Genomic DNA, 19,966 nt, shown 5'->3' with positions numbered 1-19,966 from the left:
AAGAAGAGTAAAGAATCACCTCCCTTGATCTGCTGGTCACACTTCTTTTTATGCAGCCCAGGATACAACTGGCTTCCTGGGCTGCAAGTGCACATTCATGTCCAATTTTTCATCCACCAGTATCCCCAAGTCCTCCTCTGCAGGGCTGCTCTCAATCCCTTCATCCCTCAGTCTGTATTGATATTGGGGATTGCCCTGACCCAGGTGCAGGACCTTGCACTTGGCCTTGCTGAACTTCATGGGCCCACTCCTCAAGGCTGTCAAGGTCTCTTTAGATGATATCCCTTCAGTAAAACAGACTTTATTCTCTGGGGTTTTTATCCCCTTCCTTTCAGGTTAGTTCTCCCAACCAACTCAACCTGCAACTACCTGAGCCCTCTATCTGACAAGTAAAGTGGTATCAACACAGAAGGGAACCAAAACATCAAAATGGGAGAAAAAAACCAAGCAAACCCTTTCATTTCAGCAGCATGTTGCAGTTGCACTGAATTAAGTGTAACATCACCAGTCACACCACTAGCATATGCTTTCAAGCCTGGTTTTGATAGATGAGTGCATCCTTGAATATATCCAATTGATAACCATTCAATTTATATAAGACCTTAAAATTTCATCAATGCAGTTTCAATATTTTATCAGAACTTGATGGTTTTGTATGAAAACAGAATTTTAGGGAGAAGTTAAGTAATCTCTGAATTTCCTTTTCTATTAAAAATCAAAAAAACCAAACCCAAAACAACAGAGCAGGAGGCCTGTGACAGAAGATGTTCCAGAAACAGGTAAAACAGTTGGAGGGTTTGCGTTTCATTACTTGTCTGTCTTCCTTTCAAGTAGATTTCAAGTTCTCACTTTTTTGTTTATAAGTTCTCACATATTTTTGATATGTGGTCAAATATTTTAAAATATAGTAATTCTGAGAGATTCAAATAAGTAAACCAGCTTTTTTTTTTTACAGGAATCAGCATGACAAAAAGACTGCTTTTCAACGGTACTCCACAAAACATTGAGCTACTACTCATTTGACCTTTAACCAGGAGAAATACACATAAAATACCTTCAAAGAAGTTAAAGACTTCTGTTTGTTGACTCAATTTATAACAATTTTGTCAAAAAATCTGTTACAAGTTTAAATTCACAATATGCCGTAAATAATGAAACATTAATATTAAAACTTAAGTCATACGCAAGAATATGTTAAAGCACTTTCAAAAATACTAAGTACCGTAAGAAAGAAATATCTATCAAAAATGCAATCAAAGTAAAGCATCTGGAAAACATTAATTTAGTTTCACTGAAAAGTACAGCTTCATTTCATAGGAATTTCTACAGTTATTCATATTTTATGATGATTTTAATAATGATTGGAGGATAGGCATTTTCCACACACACAAATTCAACCTCCAGGGTCCTTGCTACATTAAAATCACTTGGAGGAACAAACCCTCTAATTTTCAAGCATTTGTCCAAAGCATTTCAAAACAAAGTTACATGGAACCTACCAAAAGGATTGAATCTAACAGGTACAGTAGAAGCACTTGTCTATCACCTCATCTTTGAAGAGAATGTTAGGAATAAATTAATCAAACTATTTCTATCCCTGTAACAATTTCTACTGTCACCAAAATAATAGTGAAACAGTTTCAGAGAAAAGATCCTCTACACTATACAAGCAGCTCATCTGAAAGCAGAGAATAATCAGAAAGAGAAGGTATGAGCATTAAAAAAAAAAAAAAGCCGCAATGTGCTAAATATTTGTAACTATAATTTATTTTCTAATCAGCTTGCTGAAAGCAGCAAATGAACCCTAACTTCAAACATCTGCCTACCAAACATCACTAAATGCAATTCTTTATCGCAGGTGCAAAATAGAAATCATCACCTTTCAGAAACTTTAATACTTCTATCAAAGGTCAATTTTGGTCCCATCGTAACCCAGCAATTCACAACAAGTGTTATTTCAGTGCATGTATTCTGACTTTACAACATCAGATTATTTTTACTTTCTAGCAAGATTCAAAACGTTTATCTCAAATGAGACACATCTGAAAAACAGGTATTAGATACTATTTGATGCCTATTGCAACACAAAGCCTACAAAATTTAATTCAGGTAACTTCTACATAAACTGGAAAGTCCAAAGCTTCTACTTTACCATGCATCAGCACTGCAGCATAAAGTGTTTCAATATGCTAAAAATTAAACACAGATGTTTGGACTCCCATTTAATCTATGGTAGATCATATGGATTCCTCCCTCACCTAAATGCAAGATATTTAGCAACATATTTACTATTTCTCGTAGATCCTTCTAATCTTCATAAACTCACATGCCAAGGAATGCAAACATGTACACACAAATCCACCATTCTTACTAAGTAACTTGCTGCATTTAACAGAAAATTATGCCCAGATTTATAGCTTTTCGATGTAGAATAGATTCAGACAACACTCAATGAAGAAGCATAAGTATCAAGTTTTAAATGGATGTTTTTCAAATAGAAAGATAATTTCAGGAACTATTAACACAGCAATTGTTTACAGGTTGCTCTATTAATGACTCAAAAATGAATAAATAAGTCAGCTTTTCATCACCTCAGTGAGACAATTTTATACTTTGCAACCTGAGCAAACATTCTCCACACTTGATGACTGGGGTGCACAACAAGCCTCTAGAATTCGAGATTTCAGCTCCGCTCTAGAACATCATACTACAATGAAACATGTAGACATTTTGATCAAAAAAGTTGCACAACTTTTTTTTCCTTTTTTTCCCTTAATACTATGCCAAACTTGCAGCAGATTTCTCCAACAGGAAAATCTACTTCTCCCCTGTTTTTCATAGATGTACTCGTTCTCAACAACCTTAAAGTAGTTCAAAGCCATGACATTAATTGGTTCTCTCCACTACTTACAGACAGGAAAAATCAATTTACCTGAATACCATCAAGCAACTTGCTCATGCACCAATAACTGTCAGCTTCTATGTTCTGCAGCACTTCTTCAGGCAGACTGGAAACATCAAAATTTTCCACTTCTTCTTCTTCTGTTTCAGGAAAAGAGAGAGAGAAAGACAAGTCAATGAAGTGCACAGAATAAATAAAGCAAGGATGAGGAAAATAATTGAAAATAAAGACAACCACCATTATCTTCTAGTCAGAAACTTCAACACACATTTACTTTAACAGGGACTAAATGAATCATTTATTGCTCAACTGTGTCATCTAATGGCTTTAAATGTTAATGAATACTTAATTTTCTGCAGACTGTGAAAATCTCAAATCATGCCTGGTTAAACAGAATTAATATATAATAAATTACTTCATTCTAAACATTTCACACCTGAAAGAAACACTTTGAGAGCCCTCAAGCTATGTATGAACAATCTCTGCAGAAGATGCCTATGTGTGCACCAGACACAGCAAAATATGTTGCCATTCTTGACAGAAGAAAAAACCCTGAAAAATACTTTTTAGAAAACCAGTGAAATTTATTTAGAAAGCTGACTAGAGCTTTTCAAGGAGGATTTGTTTTTCAAGAAAGCATTGGAATCAGAAGGAAATCAGACAAAAGGAAACAGATGATTAACACCCCACCCCAAAATACCTCCATGATTCTCAATACTGGAAAAGCACAGAACCCCAATGACATCTAATTCATGGAAATTGAGTCTTTCTGTTGTCACAACACAAGTGTGTTAAATGAAATTCACATTTTACTATGAACTAAAATTTCACCACCTAAGCCACGTTGTTTTATTTTTAAACCATGGCATCTGAATTAATCCATTTCAAAAAGAACACAGAATGTGCTGCCTTGCCAGCTAATTCCCAAAGCTCCCATACAGCCCCAGAAGAGAGTTTAACATGAGCTGGGAATGCTGAGTAAATGTTGTAGCTTCCTTCTTGCAACAGCTCACAGTGCCTTTCTGTACCAAGATGAGAATCAAAGCAGCATCTTTCCCAGCCCTGGTTGCTTCTCAGAGAAAGGGAGGTGCAGAAGAGAGAGGTGTTTGATTCTACTTAAACAGAGTATGATATACCAAAGAAGGAATTTCCTGTATTACACAAGTGCAAGGTAGCATAGAATAAATAGTAAGAGAAAACTAAGAACGTGTAATATCTTAAACCTCCTCTATTATCTGTCCCATAGCTTTGCAGTACGTCATTACAGAAGCCTAAGTACATCTTTAGGTTGTCACATTTGATTATGCTACCTTAAAGCACTTATTTGTCAATTGGTAATAACCATGAGCATTATACCTGTTATAAAATGATTTTAACAGACCAGTGATTTTACCACTACTAGCAGACACGAGTGGCAAGGTGTTACCAAAGCATTCTTGTTTGCACTGGTGTGTATGTGGGTGTGCATCTTAGAAGGGATCGCCGGTTTTGGATTGTGAATTATTAATAGCTGTAGGACAAGGAGATCAGGTCATGCTAGTAAAACATTAGTTAAAGAGACTTTATAAAATAAAAGCACATGATCTCAGAGGTGGCAGGACAGTAAACAATGCACCAGTAGTCACTTATAGTTATTAAAGGAATCCCACCTTTGCACTGGAGTACACTTTTAGAAACTGGGTTTTTAAAAGAAGATCTACAAACAAGTATCCAATATGTTTTAAATGCTCTATGTAATAAACTCAGATATAACACTGCCTTGCAAAACAATGAAGAAAGAGTAGCAGACTGCAATAGCAGATTTTTGTAATAGCAGACCCTTTTGTGAGGAAGAAACTCTTTGCCCAAAGTCAGCAGCATATTTCTCCCAGCAAAAAGGAAGACAAATTCCCCAGAAATCAGTATCATACTCCTCTCCCAGCAATGGACAGCAAGTTCTCACAATACTCTATGGAAAACATAGGTAACAAAGGCAGTAACTGGGAGGTAACACTCCCCTCCAACATCTTTCTGTTCCGTTGCCATCGCTTTCTCTAACAGATGCCTCTCATTAAAGACAGCTTCTAGAAGAAACTTGGGTTCATTTCATTTATTAAATCTAACCCTTTCAGAAAAAGCATGTTAAGAGAAAAGCCTAGCATAATAGAAAAGATAAAATGTTTTCACAGTAAAGATGCTTGAATACAATGGATATAACAAAAAAGGATTGAAGGCAAACAGACCAACATCAAGAAAAAACCCAAAAAAATCTAGCAGTGAAGAAACCTAGCTCAGATTAGACAAGTAGCTAAGGTGATGTACATTTGGCAAAATTACTCCAAATTGAAATGCCAGTTCCACTGCTCAAAAAGAAGACAACAGTCCCTCAAAGTCCAGAAAAAGTAGAAAATTATTAGTAAAGAACATGTTGACATTAATAAGTCCACTAACAGAAAAATTACCTAAGAGTACTCACAAGACTTAATCACAGAAAGACTGAAAATTATTAGAATTAACATGGACCAAAAAAAGTCAATTTAAGATGACACGTTTCATATGAACCTGTGAAAAATCAATATTAAGCATCTACCTAACTCCCTCCAACCTGATGTGCCTTCAGATTTTAAAAGAAACAAGAAAATCCCACAATTTTGAGCCAAGAAGCCCTTTTTAACAGTTCAGAAATGAAAATTAAGGATGAATATTCCCATTAATTTAGAAGATAAAGACTTTTCCAGACAGAAAAGAAGATGCATTATGTATCCTCCACAGCAGGAACAAGTTTTTTGGTATGTCCTATACATGTTAACTCATAAAAATGTCAGAGTTATACAGTGCCCAGGGGAAAAAAAAAATTAATGTATTACTTATTATTATTTAATAAAAATAGTAGTTAATATTTTTAATTTTCATTTTATTATTTTAAGCAGTGAAAAAAGGAGTAACCCATTACTCTCTCTGCCTCACAATGACTACAGATACAATAATAAATGAACCAGAGTTCCTCATGTTTATGTAAAACACAAACATTATTGAACTTCATTCCCCTTGAAAGAAGCAGTCTTCAGGCCCTCTTTCACTAAACACTTGCTGAAAGAATGAGATTACCACTAGTCAGCTAGTGTGCTCCTTTGCAAATTCCCTGCCTTTGAGCACCTTTTCTTTTCATGATACTGCTATCACATTGCTGAACAAAAAGGAAGTTATAAACCATAGCATAACATAATAAGTCTTCTACAGGTAGGCATGAAAAGATAACAAATGAAAAAGACTTTCTATCTTCTCTTTTTCATCTTTCTTATCTTACCTCTTTTTTATCCTTCTCTTTCAAAACCTACCATTTCACACTATATTCTCATACCAGGATTTAAACCAACAAAAAAAGCTGAAAACACACCTAATCATTGAAGGTGGGCGTTTTCACCATCCTTCACAGCCAACACAAAAAACAAGTAGTGATGCAGTATTAGCTGTCTTGTTCTAAAGTAGAAACCTACAATAAATCAGATGAATCACATCCGAAGAAAATCCTGTTTCTCGGTATTAGCTGTAACTTGAACTTAAAAGGATTGCCGCAAAATGCAGACCTCTAAACTGTGGAAATCTAAACTTAACTGAAATTAGACTTTAAACGTCCAACAAAAGACTTCTCATCCTGTGATTGAACTACCTGCAATAAGTGAAAATGACAGTCTGCAAGAAAACAACAGTGGTTTGAGAAACAAGGCTGAAGCAACTTGGGACAGCAGGCACCCCAGCATTAATATTTTGGAAAATTTAGATTCTAATTGTTCTAGTATGGAAGGACTAGCAAATTAGGAAGACAATTTTTTAATTTTTTTCCCAGAAAGTGGAATATAACTTTCAAGAAACATTTTCCAATGGTTCCAACTACTTTTCATCACAAGTATGTTCACCAAGTACAAAGAGGATATCAGGACAGGTCCTTCTGAAAAGGACACAGATCCGACATAAATTCATGTCCCGGATTAGGCTATGATAGATTTAATTTTCTTCCTAGCAGCTGGTATAGTGCTGTGTTTTGGATTTGAGATGAGAATGGCGTTGAGAACACACTGACATTTTAGCTGTTGCTGAGCAATGCTTACACCAAGCCATGGACTTTTCAGCTTCTCATTCTGCTCTGCCAGCGAGGAGGCTGGGGGTACACAAAAAGCTGGGAGGGGGTATGGCCACGACAGCTGACCCAAACTGGCTGAAGGCATATTCCATACCATATGATGTCATGCAAGGTATATAAACTTGGGGGAAGCTGACCAGGGGGCTGCTGCTGGGGGACAGACTGGGCATTGCTTGGTTGGTTGAAAGCAATTGTTTTCATTTGCATCACTTATCTTACTTGGGTTTTATTTCTCTCTTTTTGTGTTATTTTCCTTTTCATTACAGTTTGTTATTATTATTAATTTATTTCAATTATTAAACTGTTCTTATCTCAACCCACAAGTTCTCTCACTTTAACTCTTCCGATTTTCTCCATCATCCCATCGGGGAGGAGCAAGCCAGCAGCTATGTGAGGCTGAGCTGCCAGGTGGGGTTAAACCATGACAATTCACTGTTCTAAGTAGAATTCTCATAATTCCACAGGGGAAAAAAATATTAGAGATGGAAAGGTAACTATTATCAAGTTCCTTCTGCTCTAGTTTGGGTGATCCTATAAATCAAAAGATGTAGATAGCCTTTAGGAACCATCCAATTCTTTCACTAAAAGGATCCATAGTCCCTAACTACAATGTCAGAGTCATAAGCTCAATCATTACAGAAATAAAAATAGCACTTTTAGAAAGTACTCATCCAGCTTTCTTGTTCTCTCTCCCCTTTGGAACAGCCATTCAAGAACATTATGCTTTTCTGTGGCATATACTGACTGATATCTAGCATTTTCATAAGCCTCAAACATAAAATAAATGCTCAGGATCTTGTACATGTTTTTAAAATATATAAGCTACTTCCAGTCCACTTTTCATTCTCATTGTGCTTCTCATGCATCACTAAGTCATCTCTTCTAATGTCACAGAATAAAGTTTGAAATTAAAAAAAAAAAATCTAATTAAATGTGTAAGACAACTCAATTGTATTTCAATTAATACTAACAGTATTTACCTTATGTGAAACAACTGTCTCAAACTTTAGCTTAAAACTCTGCAACCAAATATTGCAAAGAGTAAATCTAATAAAAGATATACTAAAATACATTTTTCATTAGATCAGCCAAGAAGTATATATTTTGTATATGTTTGATTAACTGGTACTTTTTGATTTAAATGTGGTGCCTGCTGAACAAGGAGCTACACTGTAGAAGCCATCCAGACAGTAAATCTAATAAAGAAGGCACAGCATCACAAAAGCCACCAAACAAGCAAGAGCTCAGTGATGTGCAATGGTTTCTGCTGCATCAATTCACCTTAACTTGCTCCACTTTTTTGAGGAAGTTCAAATCTGAATCTGAATATTTGAATGACCCTTTCCCACACTAAAGCTGAAAAAAAAAAGGCCATCCATGTTCATGACAAGCTCCAATTAAAGAACATTTGATTGGCAGAATAATATGCAAAATAACAGTTTACATATTTAACATTTATTCAATTATTTGTGTAGGCACATTGTGCAAAGTGCTTTTTTTTCCCCACACAGTTTTAAGGGAAAAAGCAATCAAGTTGCATGTTACTCCCTCTTTTTTTTTTTTCTTCTCTTTATTTGTATGAAGAAATAAACACACTAGAGATGTTTAGAAAAGAAAGAGCATAAGGCATTTCAGGGCAAACAATAGAAGCGGCAAAAATAACCATCTCAAAAGTACATGAGATTATTTCAATTCAAGACTTGTGCTTGAAAACAGAATTGCAGATTCTGGTTTTAGATAGCTTTACTTTTATTTTCATTGAGTAACACTAAGATCATCAATAAATCATGATTTTTCTTTACATACACCCAATATATAAAATAATAGGTATAAACATTAGAAAAGTTAATTCTCTGAACATCTTAAAATTGTTCTATTTGTAGCACTGAATTGTGTAAATGTATTTCTCATCTAACATATAAAAAGTATTACCATGTACTTCAAGTCCAAATCATATAGCTCTTGCAGAGGTACAAGGAAATCATTCTGACTCTACATGCACAGGTCTGTATAAAGTTTACTTTTTTGTAATACACTTCAGATGATGTATCTTCAGACAGACCTAACCTAAAAGTTACCAGCTAAGCATGCAACCTACAAAACTACACACATATGATTGCATGCAGAGGTGCACAGTAATATTTCCTCATCTAGAAGATCTTACATATTCCACTTTCAGTTTTCAAAAAGCTTTATGAAACAGCTATGCAGTCACTGCTGCTCTAGTGCAATGTTTTTCTAAGGAGATCAGGATATAACAGACCATTTAAATGTAAATTCTGTCAGTAACAATTACCTAATTAAGTATGTACATAACCACATCAATCTCTTTGAAAAAAATCCTAATTACATATTTATCTGATAGAAATAGCTTTTGAGCTGTTAAGGATTAATCACCAAAGTAAAAACTTCCCTTCCTTTGTGATACTGCAATCACAAAGGTAAAATTAAAAAAATAAAAAGAACTCAATCATCTCATCAGTCCAGGCTTAGGTACACATGACCTTATCGCATTTCAAATACTCCCCTATTACCAGTCATGTTCTCACACACACCATGTATTGTTGACCTGACTGTTTTAACACTGCTGATAATCTTACACTTGTTTTCAGTTGATCTGCCACAATTTCCTTAAGATGCAATAGGAAGCAAGATAAATACCTTTATACATCAGTATAAGAATGGTGTTTTAAACATTACTCATTTTACTTTATTAATATTAAACCTCTAAATAATTTTACTGCACATGTGGAATGTTATAGCCTCCTTTAACCTGGAGAACAAGGTAAATGGCCATCTCCAAAAACACCGAAAGCTTGGTTACTTTGACCTAAGTTTTATACTCATCAAAATTAATGTATGACCCTGCAAGTACTCTCAATTTGTTCTATCGCAAAAGAGTAAATACTTCATATACTTATTCTCTCATTCCAGGTTCTGCATAACAGTAATCAGTAAATCATTGAGAGACTTCTTTTAGTGGACTTACATGCTTGCCAGGAAGATTTTTCTACTAAGGCTTTTTCTAGACTAGATTTTAATGGCAAATTTTTTGTTCCTACACGAAGTAGTCCAGAGCTTGTCCTTAATTCCTAGTCATAAACCACTACACATATCTACACAGAAATAAGCCTGTTTTTAAGAATGATAATTTTATTTGACAAACAAGGAAGTTCTCATGTTGCAAATTAAACAAGTGACATCGGTTCCTCATAGGTTGCAGACCGAGATTACTGCTCAAGAATTCAGATACAAGAAAGATGAAAAATATCTTTATTACTTCAATAACTCTACCATCAAAACAAGGTACAAAAGGGAACTAAATAAACCAGGTGGCACCACCAAGTCTTTGACCCACAGACCTTGTATAATGCCAAATACAAGACTGGCAACCTCTTACACAGGTGAGAAATCTGGCAAGTAAATACAGTTTACGTAGGAAAAAAAAAGGTACAAGCCACATCCTTGAGTATGACATTATTGTGAAACAGGAGTCTTCAAAGCTTGTAAGATGACAGCTCTTCTTAAAAATGTATCTTAGCAACAATGAACAACACAACGTTCAGCACAAATTCTTCTCAGAGTACTCACTTCAATGTGTTTGCTGCTGTCAACCAAAACAGACTGCCAGGGAGAAGTGAAGCATGGGATACCAAATTACAGGACTAGTAATTAGCATCCACTATGCATGATGAGCACAGGATGCTGATGAGCATTTTCTTAGAATGCCTGATAAGAGAGTTTCCTGAGAAATCAAAAAAGTGCTTGGAGAATAGGAAATGAAAGATTAAAGGGTGAATATGTCTCCTAGACCACATTTTCTAATTACCTAGTTTGCGCTTAACTTTTAATTTTTTTAAAACATCGACCCTATGTACGCACATATAAACAAACCTGCAGTGCACAAAACAGCAAGAATGAGATAAACCATAGCATGGTAAAACAAGTCTAAGGGAAGACTCAGGAGCACATGCCTTACTTGTGTTGAGGTATGGGATTGATTACAGGCCTATTTTAGGGATAGCCACTCTAGTACTACATTTTTTTAAAATGGAAGAGCCTTCGAAAAGAATCTATAAATTAATGTAGATTTTAAAAGGAATTACTTACTGGACAGGGAGGGAAAAAAATCAGCTTCATTAAAGGCCAAAATGTATTTAAAAGATTAAAAAATTCTGTGTATCTGCGTATGCAAGGGTGAATTTTAAAAGTACTGAAAATTAATACAACTTACCCGAAACTATTAAAAAAAAATTGAACGTAATTACTTAATATTAAAAGATGGGCAAAGAAAGCTCATTCAAACAATCCCATAAACAGTAATATGTCTAATACAGTACCTAGATAACCAGAGTAAGGTTCAACTTTAACTTGGATAAATATAGAAGTAATAAAAATTACCCAAGAAATTGTATGTAAATATAAAAACCTTTTAAAAATTCAGAAGCTTAATTTTTTTTCAGTGATGAAAGACTGAAAAAATTGCCACTGTCAAGTAAGCTCAGCAACCATTTACATATGACAATATATAAGCATAAATTCACCCACTCATGAAGAATTTTTTAACTTCTTATTGTCATTGAACTGAACAACAAAATACATTCTCAGAGAAGAATGAATGCCAGGGCAAATAACTGTTCTTCAGTGACATTGTACGCACAAGCCTATGATTGTGGCAGTTTGCTGCAAATCCAAAGTACACAATATTGGTCAAATTTCTTATTCAAAATGACACGCTTCCTTATTTTGTAATCTCCCATGTCATTCACAGCTAATAAGAATGAAATGGACCTTACAGACTTCTTGCCTTATTTATAATAGAACATAAATGCCATCCATTATTTGCACAAATTTGCACAAATTGTATATACTGAATTAAAAGCATATTTGAGGAGAATGAACTTGGGCTGCACAGGCAACACTACTTCTTATATTGCTTTATTTCTGAGTGGATTCTGTAACTATCTTAATCTGCTACGATTTACAGTTTCCCAATGAAACGGCATCTATGGAAAAAAGAACCACAAGGCTTGCTTTTTTCATGAGATTCAATCTTATTTTACATATTGTATAGGTATTTATCATTAAAGTAAAGAAATAATCATATCACAAGGTACAAATTCTAGGAAAAAAACCTGTTCCATCTACTCAAAAATAGGAGTATGGTTTCTTTATTTTTCTTCCCCTATATTACTGTAAGAAAGGTAGTGTCTTTAAATTGCAGTTGGACTGTAACAAAGTTAACTTTTATCTCATAATTAACTAAAGATAGAACATGCAAATCAGTTCAGAAATGTCTTTGATGACAATTCATAATTCTTTTTTTAAAAAGCATGTTTTATTAAAACTAACATACTATAAAAGCTTAAATATTTTCTGTTTCTATGAAATAAGGAAATTAAAACATATAGAAAAAATTGTTTTGCAAAAGAAAACCTTGGTGGGTTTTTTTGTTGTTGTTATTGTGCTTAAGTACTTAATTTTTCACTTCTGCTTTATAATTTGTTTTCCACAGCTTTAAGTAGAAATTAAAAATTTCAGATTACTCAAATTAGAAACAAGCAAAAAAATCCCTGTACTGATGAAAAAGCCCAATTACTTTATGATTGCTATGATTAAAAAAGGTTTGCAATTAAACTACAAGCAAAGCCTATTCAAATTAAAAAGTTTCAGCACACAAACTTCTGACAACTGTATTTAAATTGGTTTGAAATCTATAACTAACCATATATCTTACTGGAAACAAGACAAAAAAAGTTGTTTACAGCTATGTTTAAAGCACTGATCCAACTAATTCGAAAACCTTCCCTTAGATGGAGATGCTACTGATCTATACAACAGTATCTGAATGTTACGCTCCTGACAGTTGTACAGCATATTATCATTGCTTAAGTAATTCTTTCTCTTTTAGCTTTTCTTCCTGTGCATTACTTCATAATAAACACACAAAGTTGTGATATTTGGATGCCAAAAGCCGTTAAAGTAATTTCCCAGTCTGTTGGAAAGCACGCTTGAGAAGATTTAGATCTGAAAGTGTAACCACCTCTGTGCTGCTTCACTACAGAAAGATGAACGTTAATTATAACTGTATGGAAACCATGGGGGAGAGTAAAACGAATGCATAAGTCACAACTAAAATATGCAGCTCCCTTGGAATACATGTCTCTCCCATAGTTACCTTAATTGTAATTAATTTTCTCCCTCTTCACAATTCTTTCATTTTTATACCTGCAGAAATCTTTTAGTTTCTCTTCAATTTCATTTTACTGCTTCTACCATTATTCAAGATCTTGTTTTCCATTTATTCCCATGCCTCAACATTTCCAGTTTGTAGTTTCAAATGAAATACTTTCACTAACCTCTCATGACTTCCTCACAGTGCAACTCTATTAGTTTCTTAATTGCTTTCAAAAATGAGACAATATAAACCACAAAAGGTATTTCAAACTTAATAGAAACATACTATTTTTTTAATGTAACATTTGTATTATCAAATTCATTTAATTTTAAAAATTCTGGGAATGTGCATTAAGCATCATGAAATAACACACCTTTAGACAGATGCATTTCTAAATTTCTAAATACACATACAGATGCAAAACAAACTTTAAAAACAGATAATTAAAATCCAGATCAGTAATCATATTTAAACACTTAAACACATCATCCTACGTGCTAAAATAAGTTAAAAGAATCTTTTTTTTATATGCATCGAAAAATAAAAATCCTTTTTCCCCAAGTACACCTCAGCATACCTCAGAGAAGGAAAAAAACAACCAAGAAAAAATAAAAACAAAAACCAGAAGAGCTAGAAGTAAATACTCGAATAATACAAAAAGACTGTGATTTTAACAAATAGATATGAGTTAGCCAAAAACCTCAAACACTTACAATCAATAGAAAAGACAAGCTCTGTCTTATTTATTCTGATTACTAATGACAAAAGTTTTGAGCTTGTTTTTTCTTATGAAAATGTAAATATTTAATATATAGTTAAATACATAACTGTCAGAAGAAAATTGATATTGAGCCTCTAACCTACCCGAGACACTTCAATTGAAGCACAAGCAAGATTGTGGATCTCCATATGAAGAACAGTAGAGAATCATAGAATGGTTTGGGTTGGAAGGGACCTCAAAGATCATCTAGTTCCAACCCCCCTGCTGCGGGCAGGGACACCCTCCACTAGACCACATTGCCCAAAGCCCCATTCAACCTGGCCTTGAACACTTCCAGGGAGAGGGCATCCGCAGCCTCTCTGGGCAACCTCCCAGTAAACATTTCTTTGAAAGAAAAAATAAAAATAAAAATCACATAGCCAATGGAACAATTGTTATGACCTGCCAGACTTTCTTGGAGAGAATGGAAATGCTTGGTAGTAGCAAAATGTGGAATAAGTTTTCAGGAAGAACAGAGACAGCAGAGACAACCTGTAGTCTAAGAAGCAATTCTGCTCACCAGTCAGCAGAAATAGAAGACAAACTAGTATAAATACGCTACCTCAGCATTTTTATAATTCATGCATTTATTCACAATATAAAATCAAATTAATGAAACTTGAAGGTGTTGAAGAGTTCTTCTAGTAAAACACAGAAGGTAGCATGCTGAGTAACTCAAACTGGGTGAATCTCTCCATGAGCTGAAACCATATAGCCAGGAAAAAAAGCACAGTCAGAAAAAAAGCAGACTTTGTAGGATGAACATGTATCTTGTCATATCAACTGAAGTAGTACAGAGAAGAACACGAGACAAGTTTAGAGACACAAAAGCTGCTTTCATGGTCTGTAAAGAGATATTACCATATTACAGAAACATTAATTTCATTTTGTTAAAAACCTTTGATTCATCCCATTTGACCTTAGAAATCTCTTATTAAATTAAAGATTTGTTCTATATATCTCTTACAGAAAAATTGAAAAAAATTCCTCTCATTATGTCCATAAGACCAGGTCTGGAAAGGTTCTTTACAGGAAACATCTAAGCAAAGAATCCACACAGCTCCCCTGCTATGTTTTGACATTTCACACGTTTTCTTCAGGCACCTCTCAGACTTTCTGACTCTTTGATAGGCTTCCTAGCACCGATATGATTGAAGAAATTTTTATTAGTAGCTTTCAAGTCCCTATCTGCCTGTTCCTCTGAAATGTAAAACCATGATAGTCATCTAAAAGGAGATTTAACTTCCTGGGCTTATAAATTCCTTACCATTTTTCACATTTTGATTCTGCTTTTCGAAAAAGTCTTCAAACCACAGCTTTATTACAAATAATAAATGGAGGCTGGTCAATACATTCTAATATACTGATCAGTATTCTCAACATAATCTTCTTTCATATGCTACAGAAGCATGTAGACAAAGATTTAAAAAAATAAATTTAAAAAAAAAAACCCAACCCAAAACCTCAATCCCACCTGCAGATGCCTCCACGAACAATAATGTGGAGAACAGAAGAACAGGTAGCAGGAAGATGTAAGTTTAAAGAAATATACTCCAGTTATTTTACCCCTAACAGCAAAAAGAAATTTTTGTACAAGAACAAGATACTATATTAGAGTAGGAAGATGAAGGTAATCTTATGCCTACAGATGTGATTCAAAAAATTTGTATGAAATTGCAATTGCCACTTTTTCATTTACTATCTTATGCCAAGAAAGAAAAAGATCAAAACATTTCATTTAATTCTCTATTTAACAAGAAAGCCAGTCATATACAGTAGCATCTTTAAGATAAAAACAATGAATTCAAATAGAGGTACCTGGAAGTAACTGTTACCAGTCATCAGAAATCGTTAAATCTGATAAAACCTCTGTCTGACACTTATTTTAATCCTTGCGATAGCAGGTGTTTGCTTCTTCAATAGTTAGTCTTACAGCTGTTCTCCGTAGCCAATCTTTCTTAATCCCTTTAGTCACTTTTTTTAAAAGCATGTCAGTGAAACAGATCAAAAATACAGAAACTGTTGCTTATTACACTTTCAATGAAAATAGTGCAGTATGATAATTAGATCACTGCTTTGAAATACTTATTTAGGTGGGTTAGAGTGACAACTTTGGGACTCGGCACACTGACTTAGTATGCAGATGCCACTCTGAGAAAGGGAAGAGCATTTTCTCACATGACAAGTCTGAACGACTTGGATATTTTCTTCTGAAGTACATAAAAGTCCTTTGCTTTTATTCAAAGTCCTACAAAGATAATGCTGACATTTAAAAAAAAAAAAAGAAAGAAAGAAAAAAGGGAATTTTGGGTGTTTGGTTGTGGTGGTTTTTTCTTTTTTAAAAAAAAACAAATTTTCCCCCTCTCCTCTCCCAAAGAAAGGGAAAGTTACTTTTTAATATAACAGAGTTTTCCTGTGAAGTATTTAATAAGAAATCATTTACCTTTTTAATTTGAAATACCTGAGTGATCTCTAATGTAATCTTAGTACAAACCCACCACTTTCCATTTTGTCTAACTTTTCTATTCCTCTTATTACCATACTTAATTTGATTCAGAACAATAGAAGTTAGGAACAGCTTTTAAAACAGGTGAATGGATCTTTCCTTTTACACATCTTTATTTATAAAAATTGGATCAAATTGCATCAGACAAACAAATCAGAGAAATTATATTGAAGAACTGTTCTTAGACAAATATTTCAGTTTGTTCTAGGACATTTTGCAATTAGTATAAGGACAAAGGAGTAAAGAAAATACTTTCCAAAGTAAAAAGGAAAACAACTTAAACAAATACGCACTTCTCTGATTTATCAAATAGAAGCTCATGAGAAAAATTTTAAACCAAACTGTCATCTTTAATTATATTTTGATAATTCCCCCTCAAAAGTATGTTGAATATATAACAGTTCAGAACTATAAAACTCAGAGGGAGCATTATCTGAAAATTGTTTGAATAATCAAAAAAACCACCATGAATAACAAGACTGTAAACAGTAATGTTATACAGTAATGCAACAATCCTATTAAGATCTAGTAAAATCTACTTTTTGAAAACAGAAAGCAAACTGTTTCAAATTAGATGCAAACAGTGACAGTTAGAGAAACTTCAAAAAACTCCAGTATAAGAATACAACTGTGATAGCTTTTCTTTCTCCTTTATCATCCAAACTTGAATTTGGATTGATAACTGGAGTTTGAAAGAATAAATGCAACAGAGAAGTTCATTTCAAAATAAAACTGATTACTACTTTATTTTTCAACAGGTCATGAGCTTTGGGTTTTTTCATTCTGTGTATTTTATGACTTAAAACCCACTCAGTGTTTTGGTTTCATGACCTGAATTCTGACACCCCTGGTAACTAGTAACATACAAAATTGTACATATAAGTTTTACATCCACGTGACAACGGACTCCCTGTTAATGGCACTTTTTTTTTCCCCCCCAAAGGTATCTTTCATATATACTTTACATACTGGGGGTTTTTTCCATTCAATATTAACATTCAAGAATCTCTGCTTTAGTTATGTGGATTGCCCTTTCTTCGAAGACAATTTAAAAGCTTAAAAAAGTCTGAAAGGGTAATATACCTGTAAATTTCAGGCTTTGGGTTTGTTGGGGGTTTTTTGTTTTTGTTTTTAAACAGAAATTCTTAAGACACAACGAGCAATTAATACCATTAGTCAAAATACTAATTTTCTCTCAGATAGAGAACTAAAAATAACAGGCAATTAAGCAGTTGGATATACTTACTAGGATAATCTTAATGTCTCTCTCTCACTTCTGACAGCAATTGTTAACCGCAGCCAGAGAAATTTAACTTTAATTAGGCTTATTCCACTTCAAATAGATTGGAACCTTTTTCAAAAGTATCTACAAAACAGTTTTAGTTAAAATATGTTATTTTTTCCCTGACAGATAGTGAAACTGAGGGTACACCCTACTGCCTCAACTAACACACTCTTTTGAGTAAAACATCCAGCACCATTACTACTACACATCTGTAATCAAACTAAAGAAGGTATTTTATCACAGCTCACACTTCATTCAAACTTGCAATATGTGCCAGTTCTTGAGAATAAGAACGTGGATTTTGCAATTTGTATGGTTAACCGAATGGATTTTCAAGAACTTGATTTGTTTCAATAGAGGTCATGAAGATGACTAGAGTTATTTTCTCCATCCCATCAGTATGGTATGACTTCAAGCGCTTTGGTTATAAAGATCTATGGAACTACTTAAAAAAATAATTGAAATTCTAGAAAACATTAAAATGTTACAGAAGTAACATTAAAAACAATTCTACACACGATAAGCAAAGAATGGTGGCAATGTCTAAACTTCAGGGAACTTTCAGGGGGACAAAATGTTTATCAGGTTTTTTTTTTCATTAGCTTGAAGTTGAAACTGATAACTAGAAAACTTACATTCACAGTGCGTGGTTATCACAATTATTGATAAAAACCTGTTCAGTCAGTCTCAAATCTTTCTCCAAGAAGTCTACTGGATGCAACCATGCATCCAACATTTCAGATGAACATTTCAGATGAACATTTCAGATGAACATTTCAGATGAACATTTCAGATGAACATTTCAGATAAGTAGCTTTGAAATCTGACAGTATATTGAAGAGTGTGAAATCAAAATTCAAACACAGAGGAGGAGTGATTTTGTAAAACAGTATTGTCTATTATAATAAATCATGGTCATTCAAGACTGTACTAGGAAGTAAAAATACTAGAAAAGCAGGTTGCCACACCCTACATCTGTCTGTTGGGATGCTTTTAGGAGTGCTCCCTAACTCACTAAGCAAAAAATAAGTGGAATTCACGAAGACTTATCATGAGCATGCAGTTTAATGATACAGCTAAAGCAGTCTAAGAGCTACCTGGCATTAAAGAGAGATCTTGCTTCTCCTTTCTTCCCTAACATGCTCCTATCCCCACATCAGCACTGATGTTCGTCTCTGATCCTCAAGATGAGAGAAGAAAGTTAAATTATTCATTTTATTATAGAGCTAGTTTCCTGCCAGTTTAACCGAACTGATTCACTGTGCCAGAGAAAAGCCAATGCTGACCAAAGAGAAAAGACAGGAATTCACGTTTGGGGTTGGAAAAGAGAAAAAGTTGACAGCGGCAAGCCCTGATTTAGCTGTGTGATCTAAGCACATGGCAAGAAAACCCTTCCTGTCCAACTAAACCAGATTTGGAAATACTCAAATATGCAGGTCCACCATTAAGTGTAAAGAGCAGTGAAATGAAGCTAGAACAGGCAGAGTACATGGACCTCTTGAAACAGCAAATGGGATCTGGAAGAGGATGAATTCTACAGCACATAAAAGTCTAGTTCACACAGTTCCAAGCCCTTACTGGGAATAAAAGATATTAAAGAGTAAAATATATGTAACAATATACTAACACCGAACTATACCAAATTGTTACTTGTAGATGTGTGCTCAGCTGCTCATTATTAATACCTTCTCAAGGTTACTATACTCCAAGAAATGCCAGTAGCACTAATTGGGTTGGTACAATTAGCTAAAATCACACTAATTAAATAAGTAAATCACCTCATTTTGACCAAAGCAGACTAAGAGAGAGCTTATGCAGACAGATTCACTTGTATATTTGATACTCAATGCCACCACTGACTTCCAGTAAGTTAAGCAACTACAGAAAAACAGTAGGGAATAAACTCACTAAAGATCACTAGCAAGCCACACACAAAGTACATATCTGGTAAAGCACAACTACATTCGTTAGGGGTTTTACTATTATAACTACATGAAAAAATAGTCTTTAATTGAAATAGTTACATAACTCTAAGCCAGAACAAAGTGCTCACTACAGGATCAAACTGCAACTAATATTCCAACAAGTAATGCTGAAAGATAAAGATGAATTTGTCCAGGTAAATAACTAAAATACCCAAACACATCAACAAAAAGATCAAAATATTAAAGGCAATTTAGCTCATTGGCCCCCTATTAATCAATTCTCTCCATTC

General features: G+C 34.2%; 1 protein-coding gene across 1 annotated transcript in view; it reads right to left on the bottom strand.

The window, feature by feature from the left end:
- TBC1D22A (TBC1 domain family member 22A) overlaps positions 1–19,966 on the bottom strand; it is a 180,386-nt gene that overhangs the window by 111,597 nt on the left and 48,823 nt on the right. Inside the window, exon 9 of the mRNA XM_075742366.1 lies at positions 2,933–3,042. Within this exon, the coding sequence (XP_075598481.1) occupies positions 2,933–3,042 (110 nt within the window). The remainder of the gene's footprint in view (positions 1–2,932; positions 3,043–19,966) is intronic.

This window comes from Balearica regulorum, chromosome 1, assembly GCF_011004875.1.
Source record: "Balearica regulorum gibbericeps isolate bBalReg1 chromosome 1, bBalReg1.pri, whole genome shotgun sequence".
In the NCBI taxonomy this organism is placed as follows: Eukaryota; Metazoa; Chordata; class Aves; order Gruiformes; family Gruidae; genus Balearica; species Balearica regulorum.
The sequence above is the reverse complement of the archived record's forward strand: the minus strand, read 5'-3'. Positions and strand labels throughout refer to the sequence as shown.